This window comes from Rhodotorula toruloides (assembly GCF_000320785.1).
Source record: "Rhodotorula toruloides NP11 unplaced genomic scaffold Scaffold19, whole genome shotgun sequence".
NCBI lineage: Eukaryota > Fungi > Basidiomycota > Microbotryomycetes > Sporidiobolales > Sporidiobolaceae > Rhodotorula > Rhodotorula toruloides.
This window is the reverse complement of record NW_015622979.1, coordinates 369443-387069: the sequence shown is the minus strand read 5'-3', so window position 1 is coordinate 387069 and position 17627 is coordinate 369443. Positions and strand designations below refer to the sequence as shown.

Sequence of the window (17627 nt, the reverse complement as noted above, 5' to 3'; positions counted from 1 at the left end):
CGAAGGGACGGCGCGAGCGCAGGCAGGTGGTCCGCCGGAACTCGAGGGGAGGCTTCCCAGTGACGGTTGTAATCGAGTGGTAATGCTGAATACAACTGATTACACTTGCCGACACTCGCACGCGACCTTCGCGTCGCGGCGTTCTCGACTTGTTGACAAGTGCTCTCTCTTGCTCGTCACACCCGCTGCTGGTTGGGAAACAGCTCAGACAGCACACTCGACCACTCAACTCGACCCTCGCGGCATTGCCAGGCGCACCGCGGACCGACGACGCCAGCTCCCAACCCTCGACCTCGCCCATCTCGGCACCCACACTCGCTCCGTAGCACACGCCCTGCAGGCCAGCCAGCCAGTCCAGCAGATCCTCCCTTGACTCGACTACATCGTACACAGCCGCGCGACCCCAAAGAACGAGCGTCTCTCTCGCGTCATCGGCATTGACCTCGCGTCCTGGTCACCTCGCCAAACACCCGCTTCCCCTCCCTCAGCCCTCGCTCTTCCTAGCTCTCTCCGCGCGGACAGGACCAGAGGAGGGAGATGTCGCTCGTGCTGCCCAAGCCGGCGCGACAGAGCTCAAGTGACCAGCACGCGCGACGCGAGACGCAGGCGCAGGCTGGAGGTTCGATGGGTCAGGGACCTGCGGGCGCGGCTGAGTCGCGTAGGGCGAACGGGAAGAGCGTTGAGAGGCGGAAGGGGAAGGGCAAGGGGCGGATGATGATGAGTGCGTCGAGTTGTTCCTCCGACTCTGCTTCACGCGACTTGCCGAGGGGGACTTGTTCGCTGACCGGGAGTCGATCATTCGGTTAAACTGCGCGCAGTCAAGATCTTCTACTCCCTCACTTCGCCGCGCTTCCCCTCCTCGTCCGCACCAACACCCAGCACCTCCTCGCACCTCCTCCCCGCCTCCACTCCCTCATCCGACTTCCTCGCCGTCCTCGACCCCTCTCTCGCCCCGTCCCCATCCTCGCACTCCCCTGCTCCTCCCATACCCGCCGCGCCAAGCTCGAGCGAAACAAATTACTCGTGCATGGCGAGGTTGTCGGCGCCTGTTTGGGTGCAGGTTATCGGCAGCTCGTCAAGCGGGCGAAGAGCGGATGGTACCGAGGTTCAGCAGCAGCAGTTTGGGCGCGTGACGCTCAAGACGTGCCTCAGTGCCATCTGCATCTCTCGGTGCGCCGCTTTTCGTTCCCTTCATCTCGCTTTGACGTCGCTGACGCTGGTGCGCCCGAACAGACCTGAGCTCGTCATCGACTCGACCAAGGACTTCTCTGTCTCCGCCGTCGATCCCTACGAGTCCTCGCATCGCCGCCAGCCTCCCAGCGGTCCTAGCACGTCCTCCACGGCCTTCGACACGACCAACGCTTCTTCCGACGCCCGGCCGGGCGAAGGACTCGTCGAGGGAAAGGGAATGTTGTCCTGGACCCTCGCGGAGAAGAAAGAAGGCACGACCATGGTGGTCGGGCGGATTGTTGGAAGTGCGGGGGGAGATAGGCGGAGCAAGCGGCGGAGTGGCGACGATGGGGGCTTTGCGATGGAGATGAGCGAGGGAGAGAGCGATGCGGATGAACCGGAGGAGACGCTCGAAGTTTGGTTGCAGTTGACCGAGGTGCGTACCGTCGCTTCCATCGTTGCTTCACGCTTGCTCACGTGGTCTCGTCTCGCAGCGCGACGCATTCACGCAAGGCCAGTTCCTCGACTGCCTCCGCTCATACCACAACCCAGTCCAGCACCTCCAGAGTGAGATGTCCGACTTTGCCTCCTCCCCTCCCAAGCGTCGCGAATCCGCTCTCTTCACTTCCACATCCTCAGCACTCCCTCTCGCTCGCCCCGCTTCCACCGCGCCTGTACCCTCAGGCGACCCCGTCAAGCGCAAAAGGCCGCGCGAGACGCCTTCACTGCCAATTCCGCCTGTCGCCGCGTCAGTCCCGCCTGCGCCCTTCGCTACCGGCGCCTCATCGCCGGCGTCCTTCCTCCCACCTCCTCCTGCCGCCTCCACCACGAACGAAGCCGGCCTCGCGGGCCTGCAAGACCCTCGCACCCTCGCCCTCCTCGGTCAGATCCTCCCTTCACTCACCGCAGCCGGCGCCGACGCGAGCGGTCTCCTCGCTGCTCTCACGCAGCAGCACCAGCAGAGTCAGCAGGAGGCGCTCTTGCCCGCCATCCAGACGCTCGCCAAGTTCTGCGGGATCAACTTGCCTGCTCAGCAGCCGCAGCCCGTGCCGACGGAGCCGCTGCTCACGTCAACTGCGGCGGACCCGTCTTCGCAGCACTGGCAGTCGGACCTGCCACGCCCTCCGACCGGCGCGCCTTCGACCTCGACCTCGACCTCGACCACGACAGCCACCGCTTCCCGCAAGCCCAAATCCGGCTCGACCTCGTCCACCTCACACCGCGAACACTTTGCCGCAATCGACCTCACTTCGCTCTCAGCCTCGCATGCCCAGGCAGTCGGCAAGCAGAATCCGCGAGACCCGCAGAGCGGGTGTGCAAACTGCAAGAGACGGAAGAGTACGACTTGGAGGGAGGGAAAAGGGCCGGATGGGAAGCTCATGAGCGTTTGTAACGGTTCGTCACGCGCCCTCGTTCGCGTCCCTCAGAATGTGACTGACAAATCCGACGGTTGCGCAGCTTGCGGGACGTTCTACAACAAGAACGGGTACCACCGCACAAAGCAGCCTGCCGGTTCGACCGCATTCGCTACCTCGCCGCCCCTTTCGACCTCCGCCCTTCCCTCTACCTCGGCCAAGCCCGCCGGTCGACCGCTGCAGGGACGCCTGACCGCAACCTGCGAGGCCGACCTCGTCAAGCGCAAGTCGAAGAAGCAGAAGACCGGCTCTTCCACAACCCACCACGCCGGCTTGATCCCGCCCTTGTCGCCGTCGAAGCAGATCGGCCCTCGCTCGCCCGCGCTCAACTTCTCCTTCTCGCCTTCACGCGCGGGCGGCAGGTCTGCCGGCGCAGCTTTTGCCGGGATCATGAGCTCGCCGGGCAAGTCGCCTCGCATGCGCTGCAGGCAGGCCAACGGGACTGCCGCAACGTCGCCTGTTCGTGGACCGTCGAGGCCGTCGAAGGGAGACGGCACAATGTACAACTCGGACGTTGAGGACAACGCATTGAACCCGTTCGCGTTCGGCGGCATCTTCGGCCTCACGAACCGCAGCCCGAGCCGGACTCGCGCGGAATTGCCACGTCCGGCTCGCAACAGCGGCGGAAAAGGTCAGGCGGGCATGCCCAGCTACCTCCTCACCGCCAGCCCCGGTACCGCCCTCGACCGCATCCTCAGCGAAACCAACATCGGATCGATCGGCGGCATTGTCAGCGAGCAGGCCGGCCAGGGCGAGTCAATGCAGTTGGACCAGGCCAGCACCGTCCCGGACGAGTTCAACTTCTTCCTCCAGCCAGGTAGCCCTACGCTCGGCAAGGAGAACGCCCGTCCGAACGCGGCAGGAAAGATCAAGACCGCGACGACCTCGACCGATGCGCCGACTACCGATGCCGACTCGTTCGAATCGGTCCTCTCGTCTCTGCGCCGCAACTTTGATGCCCGCCTGTCGTCGAACGCCTTGACGGCTCCGTCTTCGCCTGCACCCTCGTCGCCATGCGTCTTGCCCAGAACGAGCACTGCCACGCCTGGCTCCAAGGGCAAGGCCCCTCAGTCCTGCGGCCGCCCGCCTCCTTCCATCCTCGACTCTTTCATCGATGGTCTCGTTCCCGCTTTCGCGCTCGACTCGAACGCCGGTGGAGGCGCCGTCATGAGTACCGGCAGGACGCCCGCGAGCGACTCGGACGCTTGGTCGCCGGACAACGCCGCTCAGCGCGATGAAGACCAGACGGTCACGCTCGACTCGTTTGTGGCGTCCAAGTCGCTCGGCCAGCACGACCTGACGCAGGACCAGGCTTCACGCATCACCCGTCCCTCGCACGCCTCAACGAGCAGCTTCGATTTCTCGAACGGCGGTCCGAGCAAGGCCGCCAACCGACGAGCGGCCTTCATCCCCGCTCACCTCCTTGCGCCCTCCGACGCCACCGAGTTCGACTTCGGCTCGCTCCCGCCGTCGAGTCCTCCCCTCCTTCCTAGCGAAGCGTTCCCGACGCCGTCCGACTTTGACGGGATCACTCCCTCTGCCGACGGAGGCGACGCCGACGACCGCGAGTCTCGTCAGCAGCAAGGCGCCGGGATGTTGACTATTGAGGCAGTCGCCGAGACGGTCGCGCGGGAGCCGAATGTCGACACGCGCAACGCCATGATCTCGCTCCTCCAATCGCTCGGCGCATCGTCCGCCGGCTCCGAGCAGGTCCAGCTGCCGGGCATTGCCGCCGACACGGTTCAGCTCGACCGCGACACCGTCAACAAGCTCCTCTCGCTGATCTCGGCAAGCTCGCAAGACGGTTCGACCGTCGCCGCGGTGGACCAGGCCGCGTCGACCTCAGCCACCGCCGCAGCGGCCGACGCCTACATCGCACACGACCAGTCGGCGGACTACTCGAAGCTCGACCTGTTCGGACCGCTCGATGCCGGGTCGTCCACCATGGCCGGCGCACCTCCCGTCGAAGAAGGACAGAGCGGGCAGATGCAGGACCTGTTCCGCGACCTTTTCGATCGCTTCTGATTCTCTTTCCCTTTCTCCTACGACTCTTGCATAGCCCGCATTTGCACACCCAGCTTTACTTACTGTTACCCTTTCGCACGCGCATAGCCTTTCTGTTCGGCCTCCTTTCGTTCAAGCTTTTTGTAGATACCCTCGCATGCCAATGACTACCCTTCGCTTCCCTCGTCGATTTGGGATTCTCGCGAGGAGGGGCCGGAGCCATACAAGTTCGCCCTTGCTTGCCTCACTCACTTCTTCTTCACTCTGACGCTGCCAAAACTCTCCTCTCTCGGCTTACACGCACTCTGTCGACGACTATGGCTAAGGTCCGTTTGCAGGCGTAGGCGAGACAACGAAGGGGAGGCAAATTCGTGTGCGAAGGGTCTGTGCAAGAAAAACGACAAGAGGGGTCGTGTGCGAAGGCGCGGCGTTGTACAGGAGGACACTGGGAACAAGTGAATACAGGTGCGCAAGGCATGAGAATGCGGCTAGTAAGACTTGGGCGGCGGAAGCTTGCGGACGGCAACGGCCCAGTCAGGCGGCGCCTTCTTGCCGTCCTCCTTGCCGACGACGGCGGAGAGGACCCTGAGCCACGTCGCCTTGGCCTCTGGCGAGTCGGCGTAGAAGTCGATCCTGTTGCCGTCTTTGAAGATGAGCCGGAAGGAATTGTCCATGCGCGAGAGGTCTTCGTCTTCGTCCTCGAAGCGGGAGGCTCGGCTCTTGGGCGACTGGACGGTGGCGACGTTGAGATCCTCAACTTGCGAGACGAGCGCAAGGTTGATCTCGACGTGCGAGCGCTTCGTGACTTCGCTGTACGGCACGAGCGTGCTGCCTCGTAGCTTGACGACGCGCCTTCGCCAGACCTGCGGTGCGAGACGGTAAGCAGTTGCTGATAGAAAAGGGTAGCCGATTCAGACTCACGGTCGTGTCGCCGCCGAGCTGGGTAAGGACACCTTCGTGCGTGATCTTGGTAGCCCACTCCGCCAACTCGAGGCCCTCGAGGACCTCGTCCATCGACTTTGGCAAGTTGGCCTTCGGCACGCCCGATACTGCCGGCACGAAGAGCAAGTCGACGGTGAGGGCTCCGCTGCACGAACGAGGCGACGACGAGCTCTTTGAGACGAAGGGAACCAGGATGCGCGACTTCTGCAGCCGGCACTTGCCTGCCTCGCTCGCAAAAGTGACGCGCGCTGTCGCAAGCTGGCCATCGGACGATACGTAATCGAAGAAAGGATCGGGCGTGGGAGGAGGAGCAGTTGGGGTCTTGATCGGTGTCGGCTTCTTCTTGGGCGAGGAGAACAGGCGGAGGGCGCGGTGCGTCTTGCTCGGCGACGCAGGCGGTGTGGGAGCAGGAGAGGGGGCGGAGGGCAGTGTAGGAGTGCTCGAGGGTGGAGGGCGGGGCACCGAGAAGTGGATCGAGAAGGCGAGGTCCTGGTTGCAGATCCTGCATGGACGAGCGTGATGAGCAGAACCGGTTGCGCGCGGAAGGTGAAAAGACGTACAACTCGAACTCCTTCTTGAGCGAAACCTTGCCGCTCAGTTCGCGAACCGCAGCGTCGACTTTCTGTCGGCCGTTGTCGAGTGTCGCGGTTACGGAGACTCGTTGCCTCGGCATGGGCATGCCTTCGAAGCTGACGTCTCGGACTGTTCGCGGACTTGGTCAGTAACTGTCGTTTCGAGTGGCAATGCGAAGCGGCTCACGGAGAACGAAGAGCTGGCCGGCATACTCGCGAGACTTGCGCACGCTTTGCGAGTTGACGCTCATCGTACTGAGCGAGCGATTGATGGCGTGCTGCGAATGAGGTGGTGAGCTGCGTCCCCCGATGCAAGACGAAAGGCATGAACGCACGACGTCTGAGGGACGCTTCTTCCGCCATGCGCGGCCAGGATCGACATCGCCTGCTCGACTACCGGTGAAGTCGCTGACGACGACGAGCTGCTTCGACTCCCTGACACGGTACGTCCGATTGCGTGAGTTGTAGATGTCGTCGAGCGACTCGAGAACGCTGGAACCGAAGCCGGCATCGCCCGCCTTGCGCTCAAAGCCAAGCTCAGGCATCGTAAGCTGCGCTTGCAGCGCCGTCGACGACGTCTCCGCAATGCTTGCGTCGCCCGTCGAGCGACTGCGGCGGCGTGTCGGCCTGCCAGACTTGAGCGGCGCAAGTTGCGGAACGTCGTCGTCGCCTTCCGCGAGCTCCGCCACGCCCAGCAAGCTGTCGCCGCTCCTCCACTCGCCGCCTTCCCGTCCCTTCATGCCACGCTGCAGCCGCTCGAGCGGACTCTGCATCTCCTCCGCGACTTCAGCCGTTAGAGGCGAGCCCACGCTCACTCCGAGCTGTCCTCGTTGAGGCGAGGCGGCGATCGTCGGCATCATGTTGGACGAGAGCGTCGCCGAGCGCGCTTTCGGCGCTGCGTGCGCCTCGATAGCACGCGAGTCTGCCGGCGCGGTCGAGGGCTGCGAGGTCGAGGGAATGGCCGTCTTCGCGGTCGAGGGGAAAGCACCGAAGGAGGGAAGCGGGCTACTGTCGCCGAAGAGCGCCTGGTGCGCCTTCATGCGCTCCTCGAGCCTGTCCCTACCGAGGCGGATGGTACCTCCTCGAAGCGAGCCGTTGACCGACGAACCGTACCACGAGACGCTCGAAGTGGTGACATCGCTGCCGACAAGAGAAGCCTTGCGGGAGAGCACAGGCGAGGCTTCGACATGGCTTGCGGGCGTTGTGGTCTCGGCAGCACGATCGACGTTCAAGGTGGAAGGGGACCCGAGGGCCGCCGGCGCGATTGCGGGCGCCGTCTTGTGTGCGGAATCGTGCGGACGAGGCTGTAGAGGCTTGGTGGCCGGAAGCGCGAGCGGTTGCGCTTCGCCGTCGAGCGTGACGACGGATCGAGCAGCACCATCGTCCTCGAAGCCCAAGAAAGGCGACGTGCCGGGGATATCGGGGAGGGAGAACTGCGACTCGGACTTGACCAGCGAGGGCACCGAGGATTGTTGCGGCGCAAGGGTCGTAACGGCGAGCGAGACGGGTGCTAGTGGGAGAGGCGGTCGACCTGGAGAACCGGGCGCGTCGGGCAAACTGGCTCGTCCGCGCGACAGGATGGCCTCCTTCGTTGCCGTGAAGTGCGCATCGTCCTGCTCTTGCTCGTCGTCATCGTACGACGAGGCGGACATGATCTCGCTAGCGCCATCATCCGCGCCCGACACCGTGGACACGCTGAAAGCCGACGCCGGGGCCTGCGGGATGTTGGGCGATGAGTAGCCGGAGGTGTCATGGTGGCTGGGCAGGTCAGGCTGGTCGGCGAAAGACGGGATCTGGCTGGGTGAGAAGACGTCGGTTTCGTCGAATGCTTCCGACTCCTCGTGAAGGTATTCGTCGATTTGGCCGATGACCTCGTCCATCGCTGAACTGGCAGACGAGACGACAGACTCGTCCGCATCGGATCCGATCTCGACGTCGTGCACCTCGACGCTGCCGCCCTCCTCATAGGTGAAGGAGCCGTCGGGCTGATGCGTGTAGTGTGGCGAGTCGCTCTCTTCGTCCGAGCTGTCGCGACCGTAGTAGCGTCCTTCGTCGCTGAGCGTGCTGGCGTCGCTCAAGCCGCTCCTCCTTCGCTCGTCATCAACCTCAAACTCGAAGACCTCCTCCGTCTCGGCCCATGCGACGCTCTTGCTGCTCGGCTGGCGGCGAACAGTCCGGCCGACCTCCTCGCGCTCCGTCTCTTCGCCGTCATCGTATCCGCTGCTGATAGGCCTCGGACCACGCATACCTCGACGAGTCTGCGCAAGAGCCGAACCGCCTGGCGAGCGCACGGACGAGGAAGGGCTCGCCTCACTCGTATAGTGCCTTTCGCGAGGCGGCGTGTTGGGCGGAGGGACGGACGAGCCGGCGATGATTCGACCGCCTGCAGACGCTGAAGCAGGTCCAGGGCGAGCACCGAGACCCATTTGCCCGTTCATCTTGGCAGATGAGGCGAGCTGCGGCGAGGCATCGTCGCGGGGCAGCTCGTAATAGGCGGAGGGGGCGCTTTCGCGAGTGAGGGGTTCGATCTCGTAGGGCGCCTGCTGAAGCTCGGGCGAAGGAGCTTTGGTCGACTTGGAGGCGAAGGGGGAAGACGAGACGAGGTTGTTCTGGCGGAGAGCGGCGAAGGACGACGTCTGACGACGCGGGATGTCGTCAAGAGGCGGTTGAGGATTACGACTGGCGCTGTCGAAAGCTGGTCGAGTCGGTTTGAAAGGTGAAGAGGAAAGAGTCGCCGTCGTCGGGCTGGGAACCGCGGTCGCCTGCCTGACTGGCATCAGCGGTGCGCCAGGAGAGGACGAGCGACTCCGCGCCAACGAGTCACTGCTCTTCTTCCGACCGAGAGCGAGCTCGTTCAGCTCGGAAGGGTTGCTGTTCTCCTTGACCGGTTCGTCCTGTTCTCCGCTGGCCCTCCTCGAACCACTTGTCCGCCGCCCAAGTCCTCCCTGCGCCGCTGTCGTAGGGATCCTCGACGTGTTGTACAAGCCGAGGCCGGGATTGGCGGCCTTCGATGGCGAACCTCCAGCCAGCTTCTGGAAAGGCGAGTTGGAGACGAGTCCTCCGGTCGACATGTGCTTGAACGAGCCAGAGTTGCGCCGTCGTGCAGCGATGGCTTCTGCGCCTCCTTCAGCGCCGCGTACGCCGGCAATGACGACAGAGGTAGGACGAGGGGCGGAGGACGAGTCGAGGGTACGGGCGGCGGCAGGAGAGCGGGTCGAGTAGACAGAGGCGGGTCGCGGGGGCGTTGGCGCTGCCACTGCAGCTACTGGGGCTGCCATGGTGTGCGCAGATGATGGCGGAGAGGGTCTCAGGTGAGGTGTGCGCTGCCGTTGGCGACAGTCAACATCGAGGATCAGCGGGCGACGAGGGAGCTGGGGGAAGGCAGGCGCACCTGTCAGTCAGTCGAGCCAGCCACTTGTCAAGTAAAGCAAGCTGTCAAGCGAGTCTCGGCCGTGTGCGAGCGAGTGAGCGTGAAGCGTAGCGAGATGAAGAAGGTCGCGCGATGTTGAATGACCTCGACCTCGTCGCAGCAGCTCAGTCGACGCGTTCCTGTGACAGCGCAGGCTTGAGCAGTCAGTAAGTAGCTACGTGGCGCTCTCTGTAACGGGCGCTGGGCTCGGAGGCGACCTGCAAGGTCACGTGCGCGGATGGCGAAGAGGTTGCGAAGTATGCGGAACGGTCTATGGAGGTTGAGGGCTACAACAGAGCGAGTGAAGTATCGTGAAGCAAACTCATGCGAGTGTCGTGAAGGCGAAGGGGATCGGAAGAAGGCTTCAGGCGTCCTCCTGCGGGTGTTCGCCATAGACGCGGACGGGGATCGTCGCTTTGGCGGGTGCTGCTGCATCGCCATTCGCATCGGGAAGAGGCATGATCTCTTGGTAGTTCTCCCATCGCCGCTCAGCCCACTTGGTTCGTCGTTGCGCCATCCTGGAGGGCCAGAGAGTTAGCTCACGAGCCTCGCGGGAAATTTGAAGGAACGCACAGCTCTCGCGCCCAGCCTTTGACGACAGGGTGCTGGATCCGCGTCACAGTCGTCTCGAAGAAGCCTTGCAACGTCTTGCAATGTTGGGCTGTGAACCGGGGAACCAAGTGAGCTGGGCCCGGTGGTGGAGCAGAACGACACGTACAGTTCTCGTACTCGACCGCCTGAACGCAAAGCTCGAACAGGTCGAGGTCCTTGACGAACTTGCTCTCGGGCGTCTCGCGCGCCTCGTACTCCTCCCACAGCGACTTGAGCCGGAGCGAGGCGATAGAAGGGTGTCCAAGCAGGCCAACCATGCGCTCCATCGCTTTCTGCGTGTACCGGCGTGATTAGCACGAGGCCGTGAGGAAGCGTCCGAACGCTGCGCACCTCTTCCAGGGCGAGCTTCTGTGCCTTCGAGACGCCCGAAGCGTGTTCGGGAGTGATGTCGCCGACGTCTGCCTCGGCGAGGTCGTGAACAATCGAGAGCATGACGCATCTGCCGATAAAGGCTCAGTATAGTTCGTCAAGAAGCAATGATCCTGACCTACTTGGAGATGTCGAGCGACTGCGTCTCGGGGAAAGCGAGGCACATCATGGCCATCCTGCGAGCGGAGGAGCGTCAGCAAGATTCGCCGGTCTAGCATAGAGAATCACGCACCGGTACATGTGGTCGGCAATCGACTCTGCGTTCTCGATGCCGTTGTTGACCCATCCTGTCCGCTTGTTCGTCTGCACGAGGCGGTCGGACGGGGTCAGCTGAGTTGTGCACTTTGCTTGTACGTCCGCAATGGCCCCTCTGAGTCAAAAGCGAACGGACAGAGCGTCCACGCACCTGTTTGAGCGGCGAGTCGAACAAGAGTCGGGAAAGAGAGAGAACAAAGAGGTCAGTTGCCCGTCCACCCCGAGCAGGAACAGCACGCGCACCTTGAGACGTTCAAGCGTGTGGAAGAAGCCCAGAACACCCTCCTGACAGTCCTGCGGGACCTCGGGCGCGGCGGGAGTCCCGTTCGTCGATGAGGGCGAGGTTGACATTGTTGACTGAAAGGAGAGCGGGAAGACGCAGGCAGAGCACTGGCAGGTCCGAGTGAACAGTCCAAACTAGTCTGCTAAGCAGCAAAGCCCGTCAAGCCAGCGGAGCGAAAGGGTTGGACACAACGAACAACCTCGACTCGACTCCGCTCTCTGTCTCCGACTCCCGCTGGAGTAAGCCAGTCGCAAGCGGCGCGAGAGCGCACAACTCTGACGGGGCGAAGGCGAGGCAGGAAAACGGGATGATTACAAGGAACGCCAGTCTTGGGCTAGAGGGAACAAGCGAGGGGGAAGAAGCGCCAGCAAGGCGCAAGCGGTATCGACGCTAACAAGCGAGGGGAAATGGGGACGAGGTTGGAGGGGTATAGAGAGGCCAGGGGATCTCGGGGCGAGCGGGCGAGGGGAATCGCCTCTTACTCCTCGTCCTCCTCCTCCTCCGACTCGGCCTTCTTTGCCTTCTTCGCGGCGCGCTTCGGGGCGGCCTTCTTCTTGGCGGCGGTCTATTGATTGAGAGTGTCGAGACGGTCAGCGTCGTCAAAGGCGGCGCAAATGAGCGAGAGAGTACTCACCTTCTTCTTCGGCTTCTCCTCCTCTTCCTCGTCCTCGTCATCCTCCTCCTGCGCCTTGGCCTTGCGCTTGGCAGTCTTCTTGACGGCCTTCTTCGGCTTCTGCTCCTCCTGTGAAGGCAATGGGCAAAAGGTCAATTCGCTAGTCTGGTCGGCAGTTGACGAGAAGGCGAACAAACCTCCTCCTCGGTCTCAGCGGCCTCTTCCTCCTCCTCGCTCTCATCCTTCTTCTTCTTGGCAGCCCTCTTCTTCGGAGCGGCCTACGCGAGGGAAGCGACCGAAGTCAGTGCAGTTCCGCTGCGAGCGAGCCGTGAGGCGGGACGCACCTTCGCCTTCTTCGGCTTCTCCTCCTCCTCTTCCTCGTCGTCCTCCTCGGTAGCCTTCTTCTTCTTGGGAGCGCGCGTGCTCTTCTTCTTCTTCGGCGTATCGATGGGGTTGCCCTCCTCGTCGAGCTCGACCGGCTTGCGCGCCGTCTCGGGGATGTCCTCGTCGGCAACTGCACACGCGTGATGAGAGCGTCAGCTAAATCAGCGAGACAGAGGCAACTCAGGCGGGCGCACCGTGACCCTCCTCGAATGCCTTCCTCACCCTCTCCTGGTCCTCAGGCGTGAGGTCCTCATAGCCGTCGAGCTCCTCAGCCGACTCAAACGAGGCGCGCATGTTCTCGAACTACTTGGGCGTCACGCACCCCCAGTGCCTCCAGGCGAAGCTGGAGTTGCCCTCTGTCAGGCGGGAAGGCGGATCAAGGAGGAGGCGAATCGAGCAGGACAGGGTTCGGCCGAGTTTAAGGTCAGCTTCGGCCCACAAATAAGGCAGCTGTGAGCACACGCACGGATGGTGACGAGAGTGCCGCAACGGAGGCTGCCCTGCGAAGAGAGTCGAGCGGTGAGTTGAGGACGTTCACGGGCGGCGCCGCAACTTGGGTGAAAGGGACTCGCCTTGGGAATCGCATTTCCGTGACAAGGCTTAGCACCTTTGCACTTCGAAGTTCCAAGCTCTAGAAGCCAGGGCAGTCGAAAGGAACGTCGGAGGGGCGAAGGAAGCGAAAGGAGGGGTTGAGACGCCGAAACGGGCGAGAAAGGGCGGGTTTGAAGCGCGACGGTGGGCGGAGTTGACAGAGACATTGGTGGGCAGTGCAAATGGTCGAGCGGCGAGAAAGGCGTTGGCGAAGCGGAAGGAGGGCGAAGAAGGTCGAGGAGCGGAGAGGGGAAGAAGGCGGGGTGAGAGGGACAGGGTATGAAGAGGCGTCAGTTGCGCGTTCCAGCATTCAAGAGGAAGGGAGAGCGACTGACTTGCGTACTCGAGACGGTAGCTCATCTTGTGAGGTGTTGTGAGGGGAGTGTGCGGGGAGGTGACGCTGTGAGGCGGCGAGCAGGCGACAGAATGGTTTGTGGTCGCGCAGGAGTGGCGAAGAGAAGTACACAGAACAATTGGTCAGCTTTTCGACCTCCCGCAAATGGTTAAACGCGCGATCAAGCGTGATGAGGTAGTTGCTGGACGGCGAGGACGAGGAGACTGGCGCGGGGCTTGCGGGTAGTGCGACCGGCTTCGACAGACTCCAAACACACCTTAAAGAAGCTAGAGACACTCGGTGAAGCTGCTCGAGCGGTGAGAAGCGGTGCGAGGTGAAGCGGGCGAGGTCAACGAGCAAGAGGGTCGATGTCAACGCGACGTTCCGGCAAATTCGCGCTTCAGATGGCAGTAAGGGTATTGAACATTGGGCTGTAGCTGGTCTACAGTCGCGCGGATCGCCTTCTACAATCCCGCCGCCCTTTTGACATCTCTCCCGTCCCAGCACCGAACGTCAACCCGCCTCACACCTTTGCCAGCGTGCCACAACGCGCCTCTGCGGAGCAGCAAAGTCAGTGGAAGTTGGCTTCCGGCCGCGGAACAGCCCAAGCAAGCCGCAAGCGAAGGGAGGATGAAGTTCGCGAAAAATCGTGGCAGCGGCAGCTGGTAATGGGGCAGAGTGCCTAGAGTCACACGCAGAAGCTCAGGCTAGTCCCCTGTACCGCGCCTAGATCGAGCAAGAACGGGAATGGCAGCTTGTCAAAGCGAAGAAGCGAGACGAGAGGCTTCAAGGCATCAAAGTTGCGGTGGTGAGAGCGACGCAGAGCTGCCCTCGACGTCCAACTTGGCGCCCTATCTGTGGCGAAGCGTATTATCCGTCCCACGCTACACTCACCCGGCGAGAAGCCGTCGGGAGTTGGGAGGGCGAGTCGAGCGTGCGGCAGAACGACGGCACCTCCCGGGCTGCGGGTTGGACGGACGTGGATGTCGGAAGCGGTAGAAGGATTCAGCGAGCTCAGCGAGCCCAGCGGATGTGTGAGAGAAGCCAGCATTAGGTCGCCTGAGTTGGCGACGAATCACAAGGGGGGCTCGGGCTCATCACAAGGGAGCGGCGCCGACACCAGCTCGCCGAGAGGTCGACGCGTGTCCCAGCGTACTGTCAGGGCCCTTCTGGGTACCATCCGCCACTTCTCGCCCGCGCGCTAGGCCTGAGGACGCCGGGACAGGTGGTGGGTGATGAAGGCGAGTCCCATCCCAACCACCGCTCCAACCACCTCTAGAGGGCCGGCTGACCCGCGTATCGTCATCGCAGTACCTCTTTGCGGCTATTGATGCACGCAAGGCGCGCGCACGGGAGCAGAGCGGCGGAGTTGCCAACGGCAGGGTGGGGCGGACGCGGTACAGCGCAGATGAGCTCAAGCGCTTGGTCGTGGAGGCCAGCGAGGCCGTGGTGCGTCTCACAGTCCCTTTTCAGGCCGCCACGGGCGCGCACAGCTGACCAGAAGGCTCCGTTGCCGTGCTTGCTCTCCTCCGCTTCCAGGACGACAAGTCGGCCGCGAACGAGTTCCAGGAGACGCTCGAGCGCATAGTGAACGAGATCAAGAATACGACCGTGCGTGCTGCCATCTGGATGACCTCGTCTAGCCCGCTGACCCTCTGGCCCGCAGGAACACTCTGGTCCGTTCCTCCAAAAGGTTCGCAAGGCAGACGTGCCCGACTACTACGATGGTGCGCGCGCTCGCATGCTTCAGAGATGCCATCATAGTGACTCTTTCTCTCCACAGTCATCAAACGCCCGATGGACCTCGCAACCTTGCTCAAGAAGGTCAAGCAGCAGTCGTACCGGACGAAGAAGGCGTTCGCAGAGGACCTCGACCTCATTTGGTCCAACTGCTTGCTCTACAACAGTCATCCGGTGCGTAATGGGGAAGGCGGAAGCAGCGGGCCGAGCTGACACGACTTTCTCGCAGAGCCACCCGCTCCGACACTCGGCTGAAGTCCTTCGAGCCAAGTCGAACCAGCTTCTCGAGTTCATTACCGACCCGACCCTCTCGCAACGATCCCTCCTCGCCGCTCACATGTCCTCAGCTGCACTCGACGCACGACGGGCGGGCAGCACTCGGGTCGGAACGCCGGACGAGGATGCGGATGCGGACGCGGAGAGCGATGACGAGCCGGCGCGGCACAAGCGGGCGCTGAGCGAGAGGTTTCTGAACGGGATCAACGGCGACAGTGAGTTCTCTCAAGCGGATCAAGGCGAACCTGGACTGACATTTCCTCCTCAGCTCCTCACGACTCGTCTGCCTCGCCTGCACCATCGCGCTCTGCCACACCTGGCATCACTCGACGTTTGAGCCGCAAGTTCAGCGCAGGACCCGTGCGTTGTCACCCTCGCTTTCGCGCGAAATCGCGCTAACCTGTACACTACAGCTCGGCCGCGTCTCTCCCTCACCTGAACCGACTCCCCCTCCTCCTGCCGGCCTCCCCTTCGAAGAGCAGCCCGCCTTCGTCCGAACACCTCAGTCGATGCACGAGTTTCTCCTCCTCGACCGCGAGCTCTCCAAGCTCGAAGGTTCCGGCTTCAAGCCGACCAAATCGAGTGCCTCCGCCCTCCTCCCTCCTTCCGCCTTCGAACCAGCCTCTTCTACCGTCATCGCAACCAGGTCGAAGCGCAAGACGCACAAGGAGCACATTGCCGACCTCGTCCACCGCCTCAACCCCGACTTGCTGCCGAAACCTCCCGCCGAACCCGCTTCGTCGACCGAGAACTCGCCCGCTGCCTCGACTCCCACTGCACAATCCGAGCCTCGATGTCAGCCTACGCAGCCTCTCGAGGCAGTTTGGTGGGACATTGTCGGTCCTGCACCCTCCTCTTCCGCCCTCATCCCCGCTCCTTCCGCCTCAACCACCGTCAACGGCATCAACGGCCACGTCGCCGAGTCATCTGCGCCGCCTGCACCTTCGGCCGTACCAGCCCTCGCAGCGGGCATGCCGCACGTTCCTTGGGTTGGCTACTCGGCCACACCCTTCGCTACCTCGACCGGCTCGCGTGCGGGTCCAGGATTGGACGCGAAGGGCAAGGGCAAGCAGAAGGCGGGAGAAGTCGCCATTCGTGCGAATGGAGTGTCGAAGCAGGTTGCGAGGCGGAAAGAGGCGGATGTTGGGCTGGCGCCAAAGATGCGGCGAAACTGTGAGACGTGGAGGCGGATCAGGAGGGTCGGTGCGGTTTTGGCGAGGGAGAGTACAACGGCAGATCTTGTACGTCCCATTGCGCCTTATCTCGGCCGGCGCCTTCTGACGCTTGCACTTGCAGGAATCGCCGGTTGTCTCGTCCGACGAATCCGATACCGATCTTCCGGCTATGAACGGCATGGACGTCGACGGTGCGCGACCTGCGAAGCGACGACGGCGAAGCCGTCCGATGTTGTCGGCCATCAGCGTCCCTCAGCGAGCCCTTGCTTGCCCAGCAACAGCGCCAGTCGCCGCGCGAGAAGCGATGCGCAGCTTTGCAGGAGGTATGCTTGCGCATTCGGGCTTCGAAGGTGCGTCTCGCTTCTTCTCCTTGCGATCTCAGTCCTTTCTCACAACTCATCGCGCAGGTGCGAACGCCGGCGCTCTCGACGTACTGGGCCATGTTGCGGGCGAGTATCTCGCAAACATGGCGCGGACACTGCGGTTCTACTCTGATCGCTATGGCGCCGATATGTCTGACAAGGTGAGTAGCGCTTTCTCTCTCCAGGCGAGAAAGTCCTGCTGACCCGCTCCGTCGCGCAGCGCATCCTCGTACACGCGCTCGGCGAGAACGGCGTGCCATCGCCAGCGCATCTGCAGGCATACGTCTCTGAAGACGTCGACCGCTACGGCTCGCGGCTTTCCGACTTGCTCGCCAAGCTTGAGCGTGCACGGCGAGAACAGCTCGATTCGCTGACCGAGGAGGACGTCGCTCGAGCCGACGGTGCCGATGAGGCGCTCTTCGCCGACGATGGCGAGGCGTTCGTCGCGGGTGACTTTGCGACGAGGATCGGCGAGGACTTCTTCGGTGTCGCGGAGCAGGGGTTGGATCAGGAGCTGAGCGTGTCGACTCTGGTGCTGCCGAAGTGGATCTTGCGGGGCGAGCCAAGACCGCTCGATAGCGCATCAACAAGGTGCGTTAACCTTCGCTCGCTTAGTCCTCCGGCTTCCGATGCTAACCTCGATACTCTTCGCAGCTCTCTCGCCTACTCGCCTCCTCCCGCCTTCGTCCCCCTCACGCCAGACGCCGTCTCGTTCCAGATCGGCCTCCTTCGACCGTACCTCTCCCACCGCGCAGCCCGCCCCGACCTCGGTCTCGCCGACGAGGCAGGCCATCTCTCCGGCACGTCGTCGCGCTCGAAGACCGGCGTGCGGCACAAGGTCCCGCCTCACGGCCGCATCCCGTTCAAGGGCAAGAGGCGGCCCGACGACCCGACTATGCCCGCAGCGATTGCGGCGCAGCTTGCGGGCGCGAACGAGCCGAAGAAGAAGAAGAGAAAGGTCGCGCAGGTGGAAGAAGCGGTCGTCGAGAGCGGCGGCGAGTGAACGTAAAGGAAAGTGAAAATCGAAGTTGCAGTACTAGTTCATCTTGGCGGTGAGAGCTCGCTGGAGAGATGCATAGCGATGGAATCGACCTTCTAGTCGCTGTCCCTCTAGTCGCTGT

The 17627-nt window shown here is 62.9% G+C and overlaps 5 protein-coding genes across 5 annotated transcripts; 2 read left to right on the top strand and 3 right to left on the bottom strand.

The window, feature by feature from the left end:
• Positions 1-537: 537 nt before the first annotated feature.
• Positions 538-4610, top strand: RHTO_02656 (zinc finger, GATA-type protein; the record flags this gene model as incomplete). The annotated part of the gene is made up of 5 exons (XM_016416330.1): positions 538-721; positions 819-1170; positions 1234-1606; positions 1665-2565; positions 2629-4610. 5 exons carry the CDS (start codon positions 538-540, stop codon positions 4608-4610), a joined length of 3792 nt encoding a protein of 1263 aa, XP_016271827.1.
• A 467-nt stretch (positions 4611-5077) lies between these two features.
• On the bottom strand, positions 5078-9381 carry RHTO_02655 (GTP binding protein; the record flags this gene model as incomplete). The annotated part of the gene is made up of 5 exons (XM_016416329.1): positions 5078-5452; positions 5511-6033; positions 6092-6233; positions 6291-6381; positions 6439-9381. The coding sequence occupies 5 exons, from the start codon at positions 9379-9381 to the stop codon at positions 5078-5080; spliced, it is 4074 nt and encodes a 1357-aa protein (XP_016271826.1).
• A 495-nt stretch (positions 9382-9876) lies between these two features.
• Positions 9877-11099, bottom strand: RHTO_02654 (putative hydrolases of HD superfamily; the record flags this gene model as incomplete). The annotated part of the gene is made up of 7 exons (XM_016416328.1): positions 9877-10030; positions 10086-10173; positions 10231-10396; positions 10455-10563; positions 10616-10669; positions 10726-10796; positions 10992-11099. The coding sequence occupies 7 exons, from the start codon at positions 11097-11099 to the stop codon at positions 9877-9879; spliced, it is 750 nt and encodes a 249-aa protein (XP_016271825.1).
• A 410-nt stretch (positions 11100-11509) lies between these two features.
• RHTO_02653 (Histone H5 family protein) lies at positions 11510-12979 on the bottom strand (the record flags this gene model as incomplete). Its single annotated transcript, XM_016416327.1, is given in 9 exon segments — positions 11510-11596; positions 11666-11773; positions 11842-11922; positions 11989-12158; positions 12223-12331; positions 12351-12384; positions 12495-12528; positions 12601-12627; positions 12970-12979. 9 exon segments carry the CDS (start codon positions 12977-12979, stop codon positions 11510-11512), a joined length of 660 nt encoding a protein of 219 aa, XP_016271824.1.
• A 1209-nt stretch (positions 12980-14188) lies between these two features.
• Positions 14189-17509, top strand: RHTO_02652 (transcriptional activator SPT7; the record flags this gene model as incomplete). Its single annotated transcript, XM_016416326.1, has 12 exons — positions 14189-14194; positions 14265-14402; positions 14493-14564; positions 14620-14680; positions 14737-14867; positions 14923-15184; positions 15238-15329; positions 15383-16210; positions 16266-16494; positions 16552-16667; positions 16727-17097; positions 17161-17509. The coding sequence occupies 12 exons, from the start codon at positions 14189-14191 to the stop codon at positions 17507-17509; spliced, it is 2655 nt and encodes an 884-aa protein (XP_016271823.1).
• Positions 17510-17627: the final 118 nt, after the last annotated feature.